The sequence below is a fragment of the Cebus imitator genome, unplaced genomic scaffold (assembly GCF_001604975.1).
Source record: "Cebus imitator isolate Cc_AM_T3 unplaced genomic scaffold, Cebus_imitator-1.0 Scaffold31, whole genome shotgun sequence".
NCBI lineage: Eukaryota > Metazoa > Chordata > Mammalia > Primates > Cebidae > Cebus > Cebus imitator.
The window spans coordinates 8,454,047-8,473,328 of NW_016107346.1; the positions used below are offsets into that span (position 1 = coordinate 8,454,047).

Genomic DNA, 19,282 nt, shown 5'->3' on the forward strand with positions numbered 1-19,282 from the left:
CTGAGTAGCTGAGATTACAGGCGTGCACCACCACACCCGGCTAATTTTTGTATTTTTAGTAGAGACGGTGTTTCTCCGTGTTGGTCAGGCTGGTCTCAAACTCCTGACCTCAGGTGATTCGCCTGCTTTGCCCTCCCAAAGTGCTGGGATTACAGGTTTTACACACCACGCCTGGCCCATAATTTTCTACAATTAAAAAAGTTAGATTTTGTCTACAACAAAAACGAAACAATAAACAAAACTGGGTACTTCCCAGTAAGATGGTAGTATGAGAGTTCCCTCAGTTTCCCACCATGACCCCCCACAGAAACCAGTTGAAATGATTCAAAGAAAGGCAAAAATTAGAATTTTGCTACTAATTTTGACAATAGGGAATTATCAAACATATATCATTAATTTGGAGGAATTTTTTCTTCTGTTATGTTAAAGTAAACTGAATGCTGGAAGCAGATAAATAACTCTCTTCTTCAAGAGAGCTGTATAGTATTAGCTGTATAGTATTATGGGAAATACAAATGGAGAAAATTCTAGGGAAAATTCTAAAAAACTGAGTTGGCTTTCTAGATGGAATATAAGTTGCGTTTTTATTGTGGATAACTTTTTTAATATGACAGATTGGAGTCAGCAACCAAGGACGGATGTGAGAGAGATCGTAAATGGTCCCCCCGGAGCCTTTTCATAGCTGTAGGCCTTGGACTAAGAACAGCAATAGCATCTGGGCTAGAAACTAAATACCTGTGGCAGAATCCAATAGTCCATGGGCCTCCAGGGATCTTTTGTAAGCTAACTTTCCGAAAGCATGGACAGTTCCCCTCAAAACAGGGAAGCATTTTAGAATTAGGGGTCGGGTATTTCTCCATGGTACTGGTTATTCTTCCTACTTGGTGAAGCTGGCCTCTAGGAGGGTAATTTCAAAACATAACAGGAAGATGCATGTGGAGATGGAGACCGCCCTCAGACTCCTCTTTCTTTCTACCACTCAGGAGCTGATGAAAGGCTTAGCCTATATCTGCCATTCAGTCTCCTGGTTACTTTAAAGAATCTTCGTATTCAAAAAATGATAAAATGAAGAGTTGCAAGGATAGTACGAATAACTAACTTCTCTACACATTTCACCTATTGTGAACGTTTTGCCTCTATCATCTTTCTTTCTACAGGTATTTGCTTCTTTTCAGAACTATTTCAGAGTAAATTGCAGAAATCATGCCTCTTTACCCCTAAATAATTTTATGTTTATTTCCTAAGAACCAAGACATTCTCTTACCACAGTTCAAGTGTCAAATTCTGGAAATTTGACGCTGGCACAATCATACCCATTCTGTAGTCTGTGTTCTGTTATTTTTCCAGTGATGTTCTTCTCAACAGTGTTTATTCCTTCAGGTTCAGGATCCAGTCCAGGACAGTGCTTTGCATTTAGTCTTTCTTACTGTCAGTCATTTCCTAGGCCTTTGTCTTTGATGACCCTGATATGTCTTAAAGTAGAAGCCATTTGTTTCATGCATAATTCCCCAGTTTGGATGTGTCCAGTGTTTCCCTGAGATTGGAATCAGATTATGCATTTTTGGCAGGAATTCCACATAATGAGGGGTGTCCTCTGGGCTTCACTTCATAAGGCATATGAGCTCCATCCTATTATTGCCAACTTGAACTTTGATCACTTGATGAAGGTGGTGTCAGCTAGATTTTTCCACTGTGAAATTATCATTTCCCTCTTTGTAAAGTAATGAGTACTTTGTGGGGAGGTATTTTGAGATGATATAAATACTATCCTGTTTCTCATCAGATTTCAACCTGTTAGTTTTAGCATGCATTTTTGATGTTTGCCTGAATCAGTTATTGCTATGATGATTGCAAAATGGTGGTTTTTCCGTTATTTCTTCTACATTTAGTAATTGTCCTTCTTCTTCTTCTGTTTCTTTTTTTTATTTTATTTTTGAGATGAAGTCTCCCTCTGTCACCCAGGCTGGAGTGTAGTGGCATGATCTCGGCTCACTGCAACCTCTGCCTCCTGGGTGGAAATGATTCTCCTGCCTCAGCTTCCTGAGTAGCTGGGATTACAGGTGCACGCCACCATGCCAGGCTAATTTTTGTATTTTTAGTAGAGATGGTGTTTCCCTATGTTGGTCAGGCTGGTCTTGAACTACTGACTTCATGATCCACCCACTTCAGCCTTCCAAAGTGATGGGATTACAGGCATTAGCCACTACGCCCCGCTTCTTCTTCTGTTTCTTACAGAAGAAGGCCAATTTGTTTATTTGTCCATTTTTATTTGTTTATTGTTGATATAGACTCATGGATTCTTATTTTATTCAATGGGTTATAATCCATTACCATCAATATTATTTTGATACTTAAATTGTTCTGCATTTGGCCAGTGGGGGTATCTTCACTGCCCTCCTGTGCCCTTTGGAGAAGTCCTGTCATTTTTTTCTTTTGATAATACTTTCTTGCTGGCAGAAGAATATTCCAGGCTTATCTTGAAGTTATTTCTCCAAAGAGTTCTTTAAAAACTTTTTTTTAATAGAGGTGGGGTCTTGCTATGTTACCCAGACTAGTCTCAAACACCTCGGTTTCCCGAAGTGCTGAGATTACAGGCATGAGCTACCATGCCCGGCCTCCAACAAGCTCTAGTTTATTTTAGTGGAAAATAGTGTTGAGAAACCAGTATCTAGGCACTGCATAAGTCTTAAGGGTAGGATTCTAATGTTCACATAAAGAGGGAAGAGCTCAAAGATATGTTTTTGGACACATAACGCTATGTTTGGACACTGTGTTTATATTGATCTGCCCTTGTCCACACTGTCTGGACTGGCAGTTAAGCTTTTTAGTTTAACTTTTAGTTTTTGCAACCATATAGGATGTTCTGATATCAGAGCAAGTTCCCCCATATTATCTTCTAGATTTTTCTTGGCCCTATAAAAACATTCTTCTTTTAGATAAGTATTAGAATTATACATCCAGTTCAAAAAAAATGTTATTTTGAAAGATAATGAATTGAATTTCTTTTGCTTAGGGTAGAATTCATCTTTGTGTAAGATTGAGCCTTCCTGTTTAGGAATAAGAGATGATTTTATTTATTTTTTTAATAGATGTCAGTAAAAGCTTGTACTTTTCTTCACATAAATCTTATGTCTCTTATAACTGTTTAGTATAATTGTTTATAGTTTTGTGTTTGGGAATAGTATCTCTTTAACATTTCTTATATTATGAATTTACACATTCAGAAAATGCCTAAACCATGAATGCATACCACTGAATTTCCCTAAACTATCACGCAGATCAAGAAATAGAACCTAGCTGGCACCCTGGAGCTCCGTTTATGCCCTTTCCCTATCACAGCCTTCTCTGCCCTTCCTCTTCTCCTTTCCTTCCGAGCAAATTAAGGCAAATAAGCTGACATAGATGCTTTTGTTATTCCATGTAGTGAACCATGGCAGTTAAGCCAGAGAGATTTTTTTTCTGCCATGGAATCTAAAGAGGTGTTTACTGTGAGGACCTTTATGTAAGGCCCAAGGAACAGTATGATTGAGTATTATTAAGACTGCAGGCTCATTTTTTGTAAGTCTGTTTTTTACTGCTTCTATTCATGATTAAAGCAGAAATTATAATGTTAAATTAAAAATAGCTTTTCTGGCTGGGCACAGAGGCTCATGCCTATAATCCCAGTACTTTCAGAGGCCGAGGCTGGCGGATTACCTGAGGTCAGGAGTTCGGGACCAGCCTGACTAACATGGTGTAACCCCGTCTCTACTAAAAATACAAACATTATCTGGGTGTGGTGGCACACATCTGTAATCCCAGCTACTCCAGAGGCTTGAGGCTGGAGAATCTTCTGAACCTGGGAGGTGGTGATTGCAGCATCGATCTGAGATCTTGCTACTGCACTCAAGCCTGTGTGACAGAGTGAGACTCTGTCTCAAAAAATTTGTTTAGGTGTCAAAATAGTAGCTTTAGATTATTTAGCTTACTACGGAAGTTGGAAGCACTGTTGCAGTTCATCTTAATTTAATGAGGTTGCGGACATTCCTGCAGCTTCCACTACTATTCAGTACCTCTGAGCAAGTACATGAATAGCCTCTTCTCTTCCACCATCTCTTAAGTGTTGGTTTCTAGTTTTGTCCTTGGGCCTCTTCTACTGTGTACTTTGTCTCCGTTCTGTCTCATTTCTCCTCATTGTTTCAACGCCTACATTTATCCTCATCAAAGCCCACTTTTATTTCCTAGACCAGGTCTTTTTGATCTGTGATTCTCTCAAATTATTAAAATGAATGACTTTTTTTTTTTTTTTTTTGGAGATGGAGTTTCGCTCTTGTTACCCAGGCTGGAGTGCAATGGCGCGATCTCGGCTCACCGCAACCTCCGCCTCCTGGGTTCAAGCAATTCTCCTGCCTCAGCCTCCTGAGTAGCTGGGACTACAGACACGCACCACCATGCCCAGCTAATTTTTTTGTTGTTTTAGTAGAGACGGGGTTTCACCATGTTGACCAGGATGGTCTCGATCTCTTGACCTCGTGATCCACCCGCCTCGGCCCCCCAAAGTGCTGGGATTACAGGCTTGAGCCACCGCGCATGGCCGTCTTTTTTTTTTTTTTTTAGATGGAGTCTCACTCTGTTGCCAGGCTGGAGTGCAGTGGCGTGATCTCGGCTCACTGCAGTCTCTGCCTCCTGGGTTCAAGTGATTCCCCTGCCTTAGCCTCTGGAGTTGCTGGGATTACAGAAGCTCACCACACCTGGCTAATTTTGTATTTTTAGTAGAGACAGGGTGTCTCCATGTTGGTCAGGCTGGTCTCGAACTCCCGACCTCAGGTGATCCGCCTGCCTTGGCCTCCCAAAGTGCTGGAATTACAGGCGTGAGCCACTTCACTCAGCCTATGAATGACTTTTGACTAGGGCCATTGTACTTCTGGCTCACTGGATTCTTATTTCATTATTTTTTGAGAGGAGGTCTTACTCTGTTGCCCACGCTGGGGTGCAGTTGTGTGATCATAGCTCACTGAAGCCTCCAACACTTGGGCTCAAGCAATCCTCCCACCTCAGCCTCCTGAGTAGCTATAGTCATAGGCGCACACCACCATGCCTAGCTAATTTTTTAATTTTTATTTTTGGTAGAAATGGGGTCTTGCTGTGTTGCATAGGCTGGTCTTGAACTCCTGGGTTCAAGCTATACTCCAGTATTCCACCTTGGCCTTCTAGAGTACTGGGATCACAGGTGTGAGCCACCACATCTGCCACTTGCTGGGTTTTTAGAGATCAGAAATTTGACCAAAGTCTGGCCTAGGGAAACCTTTGAGGACTAGGAAGTACAGAGGAAAATTTTGGTCTATGGAAATTAATGATTATGCTATAAAATATGTTATATTCATTTTATTATTATACATATTACCATCAGTTTCTGTTTCATCTCTCTAATTGATATGAATACAGTCTTTATAGTTGTTTGTGCCCTTTGACAGATCATGTTAGTATGATGCTTTAAAGTGTTTATTCTAAAACCTTTTATCATTTCATCCATCTTTAATTATATGAAGTACTGGAGAGTGCTCACATTTTTACAAATAAGAGCATAATAATAATAAGCATTAAAAGCATTCTTACAAATAATAAGAGCATATAAGCTTTGTTATATAACAAGTCAGAGCTCCTTTTTATCTTCAGTTCTGTATCAATGAATAAATTTTTTTTCTGAAAAACTCAAATTTAAACATTGTAATTTTACAGTTCTGTTTAGATTATGTTGTTCGTTTTGTTTTAAGACATATACTATAACTGTTTTGGTTTTGCTTCTAGAAAAACTGATTGCTTATCAACGAGAATTTCTTGCTTTGAAAGAACGTCTTCGAATAGCTGAACATAGAATCTCACAGCGCTCTTCTGAATTAAATACCATTGTACAACAGTTCAAGCGTGTAGGAGCAGAAACAAATGGAAGTAAGGATGCATTGAATAAGTTTTCAGGTACAAACAGTATTTTTTGTATTAGAAAAAGATTATATTTTCAAACAGGCATGTGGAATATTTTCTTGAAAGACGTATCTGTTACCCTTTTCAACTTCTGTTACCCTCTCAGAGAGAAAAATCACCACACAAAACTTTCTCTTCAAGTAAATTATAAAAAATTTTTTTATTACCTGCTAAATTTGATTTTTAAGAGAGTCATATTAACCTAAATTGGTTGGGATTGTGGCTCATGCCTGTAATCCCAGCACTTTGGGAGGCCAAGGTAGGCAGATCATTTGAGGTCAGAAGTTCAAGACCAGCTTCGCCAACATGGTGAAACTCCATCCCTACTAAAAATATAAAAATTAGCTGGGCGTGGTGGCTTATGCCTATAGTCCCAGCTACTCAGGAGACTGAGGCAGGAGAATCACTTGAACCTGGGAGGCAGAGGTTGCAGTGAGCTGAGATGGTGCCACTGCATTCTAGCCTGACTGACAGAGTGAAACTCTGTCTCAAAAAAAAAAAAAGTTAAATTACAGTGGAATAAATTTTGTTGGCAGTAGTGTAGAATGTGCATCTTTTGAAAACATTCAAATGAGATTAAAATTTAACTTTTTGTAGATACATGTTTCTGTAGTGACTTATGTGTGGACTTCAGATGGTCTCTGAATCAATCTTTCAGCTATTTGAAACAATTAGTGCTCTTAAACCTGATTTATAATCAATAATACACATAGTTTCCTAGTGGATACTTTAAGAATATCTGGCCTGTTTCCTCTCTGAGAAATCCCGATCAGAGTAAGATGATGCAAATGTTCTTCTCTCTTTCTGTGCTCTTCTTTTTTTGGTAATTGAGAGCCTCCAGATTTGCATAATCTTTCTAGATGAGCATACTTTTTCATTTAGCTTCACCTGCTCTAAAAACACATGCATTCCTCTCATCTCCAGATTCACTGCCTCACCTTATTTATAAAGATGCATGCTCCTTCTCCTGCTGATAAACTTTGCATTACGTCACCCTGATGTTGAAACCCATTGACTGGTGTAGATAAAAAAATAAATCACCCATAAGCCTGATGCAAAGTGATTTCTACTAACATTTTTTTTCTTATAGTATTTTTTCCATGAATATTTTTCTTCAAAATTGTTATTGTGTATTATGGCCTGATTTTTACTCTTGGAATTATACTAAGAGCATTTTAAAACTATATCACTAAATAGTCTTCAAAATCCTATTTTTAGTGGCTGTGAATATGCCAGCTAATCATATACCATAATAGATTAAACATTTTTTCTGCAGTTATTCAAATGGGTTGTTTTCTCCCTAGTTTATAACTCTGATGAACCTATTTGTGTATAAATCAATCATATTTCTGGTAGCCTTTAAGTTATTTTCATTAGATTATGACTTTCTTAGAAACAGGATCTGTGTTTTGATGACTATTGATTTTTGAACACGTGGTACACTTGCTGAAATAAAATAGATAATCACCAGACATTTGTTGAATACATAGAAGCTAAATTCTTAAAAGGGAAATTACCGAGTAATAGGACAGAAATGTTTTAGAGTTTTTGATGCTGCTTTGAATAGCTGGAACATTTATCTTGTTATCGCCAATATTTAATATTATTAATCTGCTAATTTCATAGGTGGAGATTGATAGATATATTAAAATTTGTAATTGTTTCTTTATTCATATTAAACTTTAATTTTACATATGACAATCATTTGCATTTCTTTTGTGAATTTTTGGTTCTTCTCATGTTTTTAATGAACTTGAGGTTACAAATTCCTACTGCTAACTTCCTTGTTTCTAGGGTTAACTTCTAATTTAATGAAATTTTAAAACAATATTATTTATACTACCAAGTTTTTATTTCATATCATTAAACGCTTCATTGGTTCCTCTAATAAAAACAGAAACATCCTATGTGTAAAATGGAGTGAGAAAAAAAATGCAGCTATTTGAAAGCTGTGATCTGTGCTGTTTAAATTATTTTACTTGACGTTTTCAGAAAAAAAAAATCTTCATGTGAAATTTTGATAAAATGTAATGTATAAAGAAAGTGAATGGTGGGCATGGTGTCTCATGCCTGTAATCCCAGCACTTTGGGAGGCCAAGATAGAAGGATTGCTTAAGCCAGAAATTTGAGACCAGCCTGGGTAACATGGTGAGACCCCTGTCTCTACATTTTTTTAAAAAAAGTAGTTGACGTGGTAGCATGTGCCTACAGTCCCAGCTACCCAGGAGGCTGAGGTGGGGAGGATTGCTTGAGCCTGGTAGGTCAAGGTGACAGTGAACTGTGATTGTGCCAGTGGATACCAGACTGGGCTTCAGAGCAAGACCCTGTCTCAAAAAAAAAAAAAAAAAAAAAAAAAAAAAAAAAAAAAAAAAAGAAAAGGAAAAGAAGGAAAGTGAAAGTGATTGATGGTCACTGTACTTACTATTATTACGTTTTCATAAGTGGACAGCATATTTAAAGTCTGTCTGGCAAACTTGGGTTCTAACACATTATAGAGGTGAGTCCTTAGCATCCCTCCTTATGGTATTCTGGTTGGCCGTTTTGGCTTCCTTCAGCCATTTTTATCAACATCATGATCTGTGAGACTTTGGTTGTGAAAGTGTCCTTTTCATGTTAAATGAAGATCTCATTCACCAAAGCGTGAAACTAGGAAAGAAAATTCTTTAGTACTAGTTCTCATTAATTTTTACTGCTGTTTTTATAAAATCAGCAACTTCTATAAGGTAATTCTTGTGTATTAATTATACTTGTATGTTTCAGATAATACCCTAAAGCTGTTAAAGGAGTTAACAAGCAAAAAATCTCTTAAAGTGCCAAGTATTTATTATCATTTGCCTCATTTGTTGAAAAATGAAAGAAGTCTTCAACCTGCTGTACAGATTGGCAATGGAAGAACAGGAGGTATGTTTAATTTTTTTTTTATTGCAGTTGTACTACTGCTGTTAATTGTGTTTTAGACGATTATGTTGACCATCAGAAGTCTGGCAGGTCAAAAAATAAAAGTTCTTCATCCGTGCACGTCTGTTTGGGTCTTATTCTAAACTCCATGCTGAAAGGAGTTAGACATTTTCCTTCATAGACCAAAGTAATATTGCTGAAAGGGATCATGTGAAATCTAGTTCAGGCCCCATCCCAGATAGACAAATGTTGATACCTTTGTCATTTTTCTGTTTTAGAAATTTGGAATGTAGAGAGATGAATTTTTTTCCTTTTATCTTATTTCAAAATTAACAGCTCTTTTGGTCATGCCATGAAGGTTTGTCTTATGTCTTCCCCACTTTTTCGTACAGAGGTATAAGCAGATAGTAACTTTTATATAACTTTTTATGCAGTAGTAGAAATACTTTGATTTGCTTCTTTTTTCCTAATTTATCCAAAAGGTAATATATAGCTTATTTTCTCCTCTTGTCAGAGTCAACAGAACTTCTTCAATTTTCCTCATAGAAACTATTTACCTTTTTTAGAGACAAAGTTTTGCACTGTTGCCCCGGTTAGTGTGCGGTGGCTCGATCTCAGCTTGCTGCAACCACCGCCTCCCAGTTCAAGCAATTCTCCTTTGTCAGCCTCCTGACTAGCTGGGATTACAGGCATGCACCACCATACCCAGCTAATGTTTTGTATTTTTAGTAGAGATGAGGTTTCACTATGTTGGCCAGGCTGATCTAGAACTCCTGACCTCGTGAACCATCTGCCTTGGCCTCCCAAAGTGCTGAGATTACAGGTGTGAGCTACCACGCCCGGCCACCACTTTTGTTGTTGTTGTTGTTTTTTAAGCAACGAAAGCACAGATTTATTGAAACCGAAGTACACACCACAGAGTGGGAGCAGGCTTCAGCAAGTGGCCGAAGAGCCACTTACCACTCATACTTTTATTCCTCTTTTGTCTTTGTTAATCTTTTCTTTGTAGATTTTAAAATGCAGAGGGCAGAATATTATTTTCTTCTTCTGTAAATTTTTAACAAGTGATGAAATGATTACTTCATGGATAGCTAAATTCATTTTTGGGTTAGTGTTTTTGAAAAGCTGAGTCTACTTTTGATTCAATAGGATTCTTAAGTATTTTGCTGTCTTTTTGAGGGGATCACATCTTCTCATTGATTTATAAATGTAAGCTGTTGCATTCATCTTGTTTTAGTTCTGCTATCTTTCTATTTCATTAATCATTTGAAATGATACACTACCTTCCTTCTTCAGGAGGTGGAAACTCTTAAAATATCATATTAAGACAAACTCCTTCTTTCCTTTCTTTAATGATTCAAAAAATATTTATTGAAGCCAGGCATTCTGCAGGTGCCAAGTGTACAGAGACTAACAAGTTGTGTGGAGTCCTCTGTTTTTTCTTTTTAGAACATCGATTGTCAGTTATTCTTGACGCTGATCATATCTCACCCTTTAATAATCACTATTCCGGTAAGATGTCTTAAGTAATCCTGGGTTTGTTTGTTTAGGCTATTTCTTCATTCATAAGAATATCAAATGAAAAGAAATTAGAGGTATTTTTAAAGTCATTTAAAACTTCCAAGGTCTCTAATAGTTTCTTATTTTGTAAATGTGACATTCTTTTCCTTTTGAAGATATGTTATCCCATTTGTTTACCTGACATTATCCATTATAAATATAAAATCTTGGTCAACTAAATATCCAATGGTTAACATTCTTATAAAGCTGCCACTATTTTTGAAAGGTAAGAAAAACAGATACCTTGGTAGAAAAAAATGGATGGACAAATAACCCATATTTACGTTAAAAATTTTACTCCCTAACTCCGTAGGGAATGGCTCCTAATATTTTTAGTTACAGGACTCTTTGGATATCCTAGGAAAGCTGTCAGTCTCTACTTTGAAAAATGTCCATAGAAAATTTAATTTTGTTTATGGGATATAATTTCTGGGATTTTATGGAACCCCAGAACTTATCTAGGGCTTCATATTCAGAACTTCTGTTTCTTAGATAAAGAAAAGCTGCTTCTTGCTAAAAATTCTATTTTCCAGTGATCAGGCCGATTAATTAGGGAACAGCACTTAGAACAGCTAAGCCATCGTAAGGCTGAAGAGGAAGGACAGTGCTGCAGGTGGCTACTGACCCCAGGGGAGCAGCTTGGATTCTTACACCCAGAACAGAAAACTGCTGTCTCAGCCCCCAGCACCACATCCATATCCTCCCACCACATTTGCCAAGGCAGGCTGTGGCAAACAGACGCGGCCACTACAAACGGGTACAAGGGCGACTTCAGCAACGAGGAGTTGACAAATATTTAAGAAAATCAGTACTACAAATGACTTAATACTACTAAAGAAAATTGAGTTTGCAGAACAAACAGAATGAATATGATTTAAAAATAAAGCATCAACATATTTTAGAAATGAGGGAAGACAACTCGCCTATAACATAATAACTGACTATTATCAATGGATCTGTTAGAAATCTTTGTGCTTACAACTTCAGTGATTATATTTAAAAATTCCATATTGAGGGACTGATAATGGAATTTTAGCTAGACATAGCTAATGCTCAAATTAGTGAGCAGAAAGACCGAGCAGTGTATTTCTTCCAGAATGCAGCATAAATGCATGAAGAATGGAAGTAGACAAAAGTTTTAATGTCCATCTGGTTGTAATTTCAGAAGGAGTGAACAAAGAGAGTGACAAGTGGGAATTACCAGCTTGCAGAAGTAAATTTATTTGAGTTGAAGAAACATTCAGATCTTCAGAGTAAAGGGCCCATTTTGGGCAGAGCAAGATGGCTGAGAAAAGTCTCTCTCTGGGTTATCTACCAAAATGGCACCACTGCTTGGTAGAGGACAGCAGATAATTCTTGGAGTATTTGCTGCAATAAAAGTCCATGAACAGTTGCTATGGACTAGGCACCTTGCCAGATACTTCAGAACACAAAGTTAGATGTGGTTCCGAGTCTTGTGGAGCTTCAGTACAGTAAAGAAGACACGTGTTAGTCAAATAGTCAATTATACGAAAGGTGTATAATTACAACTTTAATTACTGATATAAAGGATGCTTTGAGAATGTTTAAGAGGGACTTTTGGCCTAATTAGGGAGTTTAAGGACCTCTGAAAAATTACGTTTGGCCTGAGGCTGATAGAATCTGTCATTTACTGGTGAAGATGGGTGTGTTAGTTTCCTATTGCAGTTATACCAAATTGCCACAAACTCACTGTGTTTAAAACAAAACAGAGATTTCTCATCTTAACAGTTTGGGAAGACAGAAGTTCTAAAACCAGGGTGTCAAGAGGGGTGTGTTCCTTCTGGAATCTCTAGGGGAGGATCCTTTTTTGTTTTTGCCTTTTCCACATTCCTTTGTGGCCTCTTACTTCATCTTCAAAGTATGGTATCTTCAAATTTCTCTAACTATAACCCTCTAGCTTCTGTTGTTCAATCTTCTTCTCTCACTCTGACCCTCCCTCCTTCCTCTTATAAAGACCCTTGTGATTATATTGGGCCCAGTAGGTAATCCAGAATAATTGCCCCATCTCAAGAACCTTGATCACATCCACAAAGTCCCATTTTGCGATGTAAGGTAATGTATTCACAGGTTCCAGGAATTAGGGCATGGACATCTTTGGGACACCATTATTCTCTCCATCACAATGGGAAAAAAAGAATATTCCAGAATATTGAAAGCACCACAAAAATCCTGTGATGGAAGGGAGTGTGGAATGTTGTAGAAAATGAAAAAAAGTCACTACAGTTGAAGTGTAGAATGAGGAGGTATGTGGAACAAGATGAAGCTAGATATATAAGTTGAGGCCAGACCATGTAGGGCCTCCTAGACCACTTATGGGATTTTGGTTTCTATCCTAAGAGCAGTAGGAAGCCATTGAAGGGTTTTCAATAGGACTTATTAAGAATGACTTGATAAGATTTGAATTTTACAGAGATCACATTTGCTGCAATGAGAAAAATAATTGAGGATGTGGGAAGAAGAATAGATACGAAAAACCAGATAGGCTGTTTCAGTGATCTACTGGAGAAAGGGTCAACTTGGATGAGGTAGTAGTGGTACGTAGTAGAGATGGGAAGAAGAATATGGATCTAGAGTTGTTTGGAATATACGGGAACGTTTCAGGAAGGACATAATCATGGCCTGGATTTGTGGACTGAGGTAGGGGAATGGTCAGAAGTGAACCCAGGGTTTCTGAATTGAGTGACTGGATGCATGGTGGGCTATTTAGTGAGATAGGAGACAGTAGATATTGTTTTGCATCATTGATTTGCAAGAGAAGTTATAAATTAAATTTGGATGTGATAATTTGGAGGTGATTTTGAGATATCACAGTGGAAATGTCAGGTAGGCAGTTGGATATTTAGATCTGGGACTCAAAGGAGAGATCTGAGTTAGATTTAATTTTATGAGTCATTGTTTGGGAGTAAGTGGTTGAAGACAAATGTATGAGATCTCCTACGGCCTAGGACTGAGACTTGGTTTTCCAACAGTTAATTTCCAGGGAAAGAGAAAGATGAACACAAGGAAGACAGAGACAGAGGAAGGGCAACTAGGCAGTAGAAGAAAAAAATGTATTGTCTTGGGATATGAGGAAAGAAATGAGGAATAAATGATTGAAGTCAAACAATAAGGAAACATGATAGGCTAAAAATATTTGGCTAGCAATGAACATTTTAAAAGGAGCATAATTTAGTTATAACAAGGTAGACCGAGTTACTGAAGATTGAGAATGCCAAGACTTTTCCTAGTTTTTTTTTTTTTTTTTACTTTAAAGGAAATAGAAAGTAGGATTTGAAAATTTCCCAGGAAAGTGGAAGAAAACTGAAATAATAACAGTTGATAGCTTTGTCAAATTACAAATACCATGAGGTAGGGGCCTTACCTATCTCATGGCTGTATTTCAAATTGTCTAGTACATAATAGATGTATTATATATGTACAATTAGTACTTTAATTGGAAATACTAGGTGGTTAATCACTGGAACTCTTGCATTCTTCTCTCGCCCTCAGAATTAAAACAAAATTAGTGATCCCAGTGCCTAGTCCAACCCTTTGGCTCTATTTTTATTTGGTTTCCTTGGTCCATCTTGCTCCTCCCTAAAAGGATGATATGACCGTATTCTTCACTTTGCTGACATATTTCTTCTGAACTCTAGCAGAATACTTACATTTTCTGGATTGTAAATGGTAGAAGAACCAATGTTCTTCTATCAGATAGGACAGGCTGGGTTATGTTGTGGTAACTAACAACCCCAGAGTCTCAGTGATTGAGATAACAAAGGTTTATTTATTTTTTTGCTCGTAGTACATGTCCATCAAGGTTGACCAGTCATGCAGGGATCCAGGCTGACAGAGCAGTCGCCATCTTGAATGTTTCTGGCTGCTCTACCAAAGAGAATAGACAGTCTCAGGATTTCACACTGTAGTTATTGGTGCTCAGCCCACAGATTACACATGCTGATGACTCATGAGCTATTAATAATCATATCCCCTTTGCCCCACGGCCCTCAACTATAAGAGAACTAAGAAGTGCAACACCCACCATGGGCTCAGAAGGCCAAGGAAACTGCCCTTTTTGGTGGTAGTTTTGTGAATTACCGTAAGCACGGTTACTTAAATTTTGTAGGTTTGGCTGAAATTAGAAGTTTCATTTTTAGTGCTTTTAAGGTCTTACAATGCCTTGGTTTAAGCTAAATAATTTAAATTTTAACTCTAAAATAGCATATTAGGGAAAAAATGGCTTATTCTCTAAACATGCTGTATTAGTCTATGATGCTGATAAAGACATACCCAAGACTGGGCAATTTACAAAAGAAGGAAGTTTAATTGAACTTACAGTTTGGCTGGGGAAGCCTCACAATCATGGCAGAAGGCAAGGAGGAGCAAGTCACCTCTTTCATGGATGGCAACAAGGAAAGGAGAGCAAGCATGTGCAAGGGAACTCCTCTTTGTAAAACCATCAGATCTCATGAAGCTTATTCACTGTCATGAGAACAGTACAGGAAAGACGTGCCCACCGTGATTCAGTTGCCTCCCATTGGGTCCCTCCCACAATACATAGGAATTCAAGATGAGATTTGGGTGGGGACACAGCCAAACCATATCATTCTGCCCCTGGCCCCTCCCAAATCTCACATCCTCACATTTCAAAATCATGCCTTCTCAACAGTCCCCCAGAGTCTTAAGTTATTTCAGCATTAACTCAAAAGTCCACAGTCCAACATCTCATCTGAGACAAGGCAAGTCCCTTCCACCTATGAGCCTGTGAAATCAAAAGCAAGTTAGATACTTCCTAGATACAATGGGGCTACAGGCATTGGATAAATACAGCCATTCCAAATGGGAGAAATTGGCCAAAACAAAGGGACTACAGATCCCATGCAAATATGAAATCCAGTGGGGCAATCAAATCTTAAAGTTCCAAAATGATCTCCTTTGACTCCATGTCTCACATCCAGGTCACACTGATACAAGAGGTGGGTTGGGTGGTCTTGGGCAGCTCCTCCCCCGTGGCTTTGCAGGGTACAGCCTCCCTCCTGGCTGCTTTCATGGGCTGGTGTTGAGTATCTGTGGCTTTTCCAGGCACATGGTGAAAATCATTGGTGGATCTTCCATTCTGGGGTCTGGAGGCCCTCTTCTCACAGCTCCACTAGGTGGTGGCCCAATAGGGACTCTGTGTGGGGGCTCTGATCCTACATGTCCTTTCTCCAGTGCCCTAGCAGAGGTTCTCCATAAGAGCACTGCTTCTGCAGCACACCTCTGTCTGGGCATTTAGGCATATCCATACATCCTCTGAAATCTAGGTGGAAGTTCCCAAATCTCAGTTCTTGACTTCCGTGCACCTGCAGGCTCAACACCATGTGGAAGTTGCCAAGGCTTGGGGCTTGCTCCCTCTGAAGCCATGGCCTGAGCTGTACCTTGGCCCCTTTTAGTCAAGGCTGGAGTGGCTGGGACACAAGTCACCAAGTCCCTAGACTGCACACAGCAGGGGAACCCTGGGCCCAGCACAGGAAACCATTTTTTCCTCCTAAACCTCCAGGCCTGTTAAGGTGGGGGGCAGCTGCCACAAGGTCTTTGACATGCCCTGGAGACATTTTTCCCATTGTCTTGGTGGTTACCATTCAGCTCCTCATTACTTCCACAAATTTCTGCAGCTGGCTTGAATTTCACCTTGGAAAATGGGATCTTCTTTTCTATCACATTGTCAGGCTGCAAATTTCCCCAACTTTTATGCTCTTTTCCTTTTAAAACTGAATACCTTTAACAACACCCAAGTTACCTCTTGAATGATTTGCTGCTTAGAAATTTCTTCCGCCAGACACCATAAATCATCTCTCCCAAGATCAAAGTTCCACAAATCTCTAGGGCAGGGGGCAAAATGCCACCAGTCTCTTTGCTAAAAGGTAGCAAGAGTCACCTTTACTCCCGTTCCCAGTAAGTTCCTCATCTCCATCTGAGACCACCTCAGCCTGGATTTCATTGTCCATATCACTATCAGCATTTTGGTCAAAGACATTCAACAAGTCTCTAGGGAGCTCCAAACTTTCCCATATTTTCCTGTCTTCTAAACCCTCCAAACTGTTCCAACCTCTGCCTGCTACCCGGTTCCAAATTCACTTCCGTATTTCAGGTATGTTTTCAGCAGCACCACACTCTTCTGTTACCAGTTTAGTCCATTTTCATGCTGTTCATAAAGATATACCTAAGACTGGGCAATTTACAAAAGAAAAAGATTTAATTGAACTTACAGTTCCATGTGGCAGGGAGGCCTCACAATCATGGCAGAAGGCAAGGAGGAGCAAGTCACATCTTAGGTGGATGGCAGCAGGCAGAGAGAGAGCAAGCTTGTACAGGGGGACTCCTGTTCTTAAAACCATCAGATCTCATGAGACTTACTCACTATCATGAGAACAGCATGGGAAAGACTTGCCCTCATGATTCAATTAAGTCCCACCTGGACCCTCCCACAACACATGGGAATTCAAGATGAGATATGGGTGGGGATACAACCAAACCAAAACAGAAACCAAAAAAACCCAAAGAGCATAGTAGGGATAGAGAATTTGCATTGTGACTTTATTCCATTTTTGTTTGCACACTCTGGATCACCATGGGCTTTGCTTTTATCATAAGTGAAGTCTTTGTACTCCATATGAGTTAGCATTTCCTAGAATGCTCCACATCCTAGTTGTTACACTGGTAATTTTTTTTTTAGATGGTCTTGCTCTGTTGCCCAGATTGGAGTACAGTGGTGTGATCACAGCTCACTACATCCTCTATCTCCCAGGCTCAAGTGATCCTCCCACCTCAGCCTCCCAAGTAGCTAGGACTACAGGCAATGTGCCACCACGCCTGGCTAAGTTTTTTATTTTGTGTCGAGACAGTGTCTTGCCACGTTGCTCAGGCTGGTCTCGAACTCCTGGGCTCAAGCAATCCTCCTGCCTCAGCCTCCTGAAGTGCTAGGATTAAAGGCGTCAACCCCCACACCCAGCCTTAAATTCTGAGGTAGATCATTCTATGGAATTTTGCTTCCATTGTAACTCATCCTGTCTTTTGGCATCTCACAGTAACATGATCAGAACAGAAATCCAGATCGGGGACCTTCTCCTCAAGTGTGTTGTTCTGAGTGAAAGTTGCCCCATCTGCTTACTCAAGTCATCCTTCATTCCCCACCTTCCCTCGTCTGCCAGCTGAAGCCCCATTGGTGAGGGTCTCCATCCATTCATCTCCATCTCTTCAAACACTCAACAGGCACATTCAAACCACCATCTTTTCCTTTAGTTAGTGCAGTAACTTCCTGACTGATCTCCCAAAGTGCTTTTACTCTTTGTAAAATTTGGTAATCTCTTAAAATTACAAATTGGATAATGTCACTCCCCTTCTTACAACCTTACAATGTCTTTCTCTTGCACTCAGCATTAAATAAACTTTGTTATATGCAATGTGACCCCTGACTGATTTTCTCAATCTGGGCTTATTCTGCTTTCAATCCAGCCTGCTCTTGGTGTTTCTTGACTATGTCAAAATCATTCTGTCTTCAGGGCCTTGCTGCTTCCTTTTCTGCAATATTCTTCATCAGCTCTTTCTCATGGTTTCCACTAAGCTGATATCAGAGAGGTCTTCTATGATCACACTACCTATAGAGGTACCCCCTCCCCTTTCATCACTCTGACAGTACTAACTTATACATATCCTGTAAGATACAGATATTTTAAATCTTTCACCCCCTTCTAGAATGTGCATTCCATGAGGACAAGGACCTTATCTATGTTATTTACCATTGTATGCCTAAAACCTAGAACAATGCCTTGCATTTAATAGGTGTTCAGTAAATAAGTGCAGAACAAATAGAGCAAATATCTTTTTGAGTGCCTGACAACTCTTTGTACCTAAAATGGAAGAGTTGGATGTGGAGTGAGACCTTGAGGCAATCCCTTAAACCTTTTGCACCTTAGTACCTTTTTTTTTTTTTTTTAAGACGGAGTCTTGCTCTGGAGTACAGTGGTGCAATCTCGGCTCACTGCAATCTGTGCCTCCCAGGTTTGAGCAATTCTCCTGCCTCAGCCTCCTGAGTAGCTGAGACTACAGGTGCTCGCCACCATGCCTGACTAATTTTTTGTGTTTTAGTAGAGACAGAGTTTCACCATGTTGGCCAGGATGGTCTTGAGCCCCTGACCTCGTGATTCACCCACCTTGGCCTCCCACAGTGCTGGGATTACAGGCATGAGCCACCACGCCCAGCCCACCTTAGTATTCTTACCTCAAGAATCATGGTGGTAGACCAGATGATCCACGGTCTTTATGCTTCCTTCTGGCATTAGAATTCCATGAATTATAAGTATTTTTTAGTATCTCCAAAAAATAGTTGCATGATTAAGACTAAATTGTTAACATTTCAAAATACATCTCTATTGTTATATAACACTTAGCATACTGAAACTTTAAGGCATAATTTTTAAAAACTTACTTTGAAATACCTCTATAATGCAATTTAAGTGTTCCTATAATACAATTTAAGTGTTCCAAATTAAGTGTTCCTGTGGTATAAAAATGGTGCAAAAAAAAAAAAATGAGAGCGAGGGGATTAGAATCACAACACTCAAAAACTGTCAGTTACACATAAAAAGGAAAAAAAACCTAATAACAATGGTGGCAAATTTTTCACAGGTTAAATGATTTAAGAAATACATACACATGGCACTCTACCTTGAAAAAGGCCTGAGACTTGCTTGTTAAAGTGGGCTACTAAACGGTTGCAGCTTGTATAAGTTATTGTGAAGGGCTGTGAGATAGGCTATTTGAAATCTGATGGAAGGTTGCAACACCCGAAGTGAATGGGTATGGCTGATAGTTGTGGTGAACT

At 39.1% G+C, this 19,282-nt stretch overlaps 1 protein-coding gene across 3 annotated transcripts in view; it reads left to right on the plus strand.

The window, feature by feature from the left end:
- MGAT4A (alpha-1,3-mannosyl-glycoprotein 4-beta-N-acetylglucosaminyltransferase A) overlaps positions 1–19,282 on the plus strand; it is a 116,483-nt gene that overhangs the window by 46,913 nt on the left and 50,288 nt on the right. For all 3 annotated transcript variants that reach the window (XM_017524061.2, XM_037736929.1, XM_037736930.1), the window contains exons 3-4: positions 5,788–5,955; positions 8,722–8,862. In XM_017524061.2, the coding sequence (XP_017379550.1) occupies positions 5,788–5,955; positions 8,722–8,862 (309 nt within the window). The remainder of the gene's footprint in view (positions 1–5,787; positions 5,956–8,721; positions 8,863–19,282) is intronic.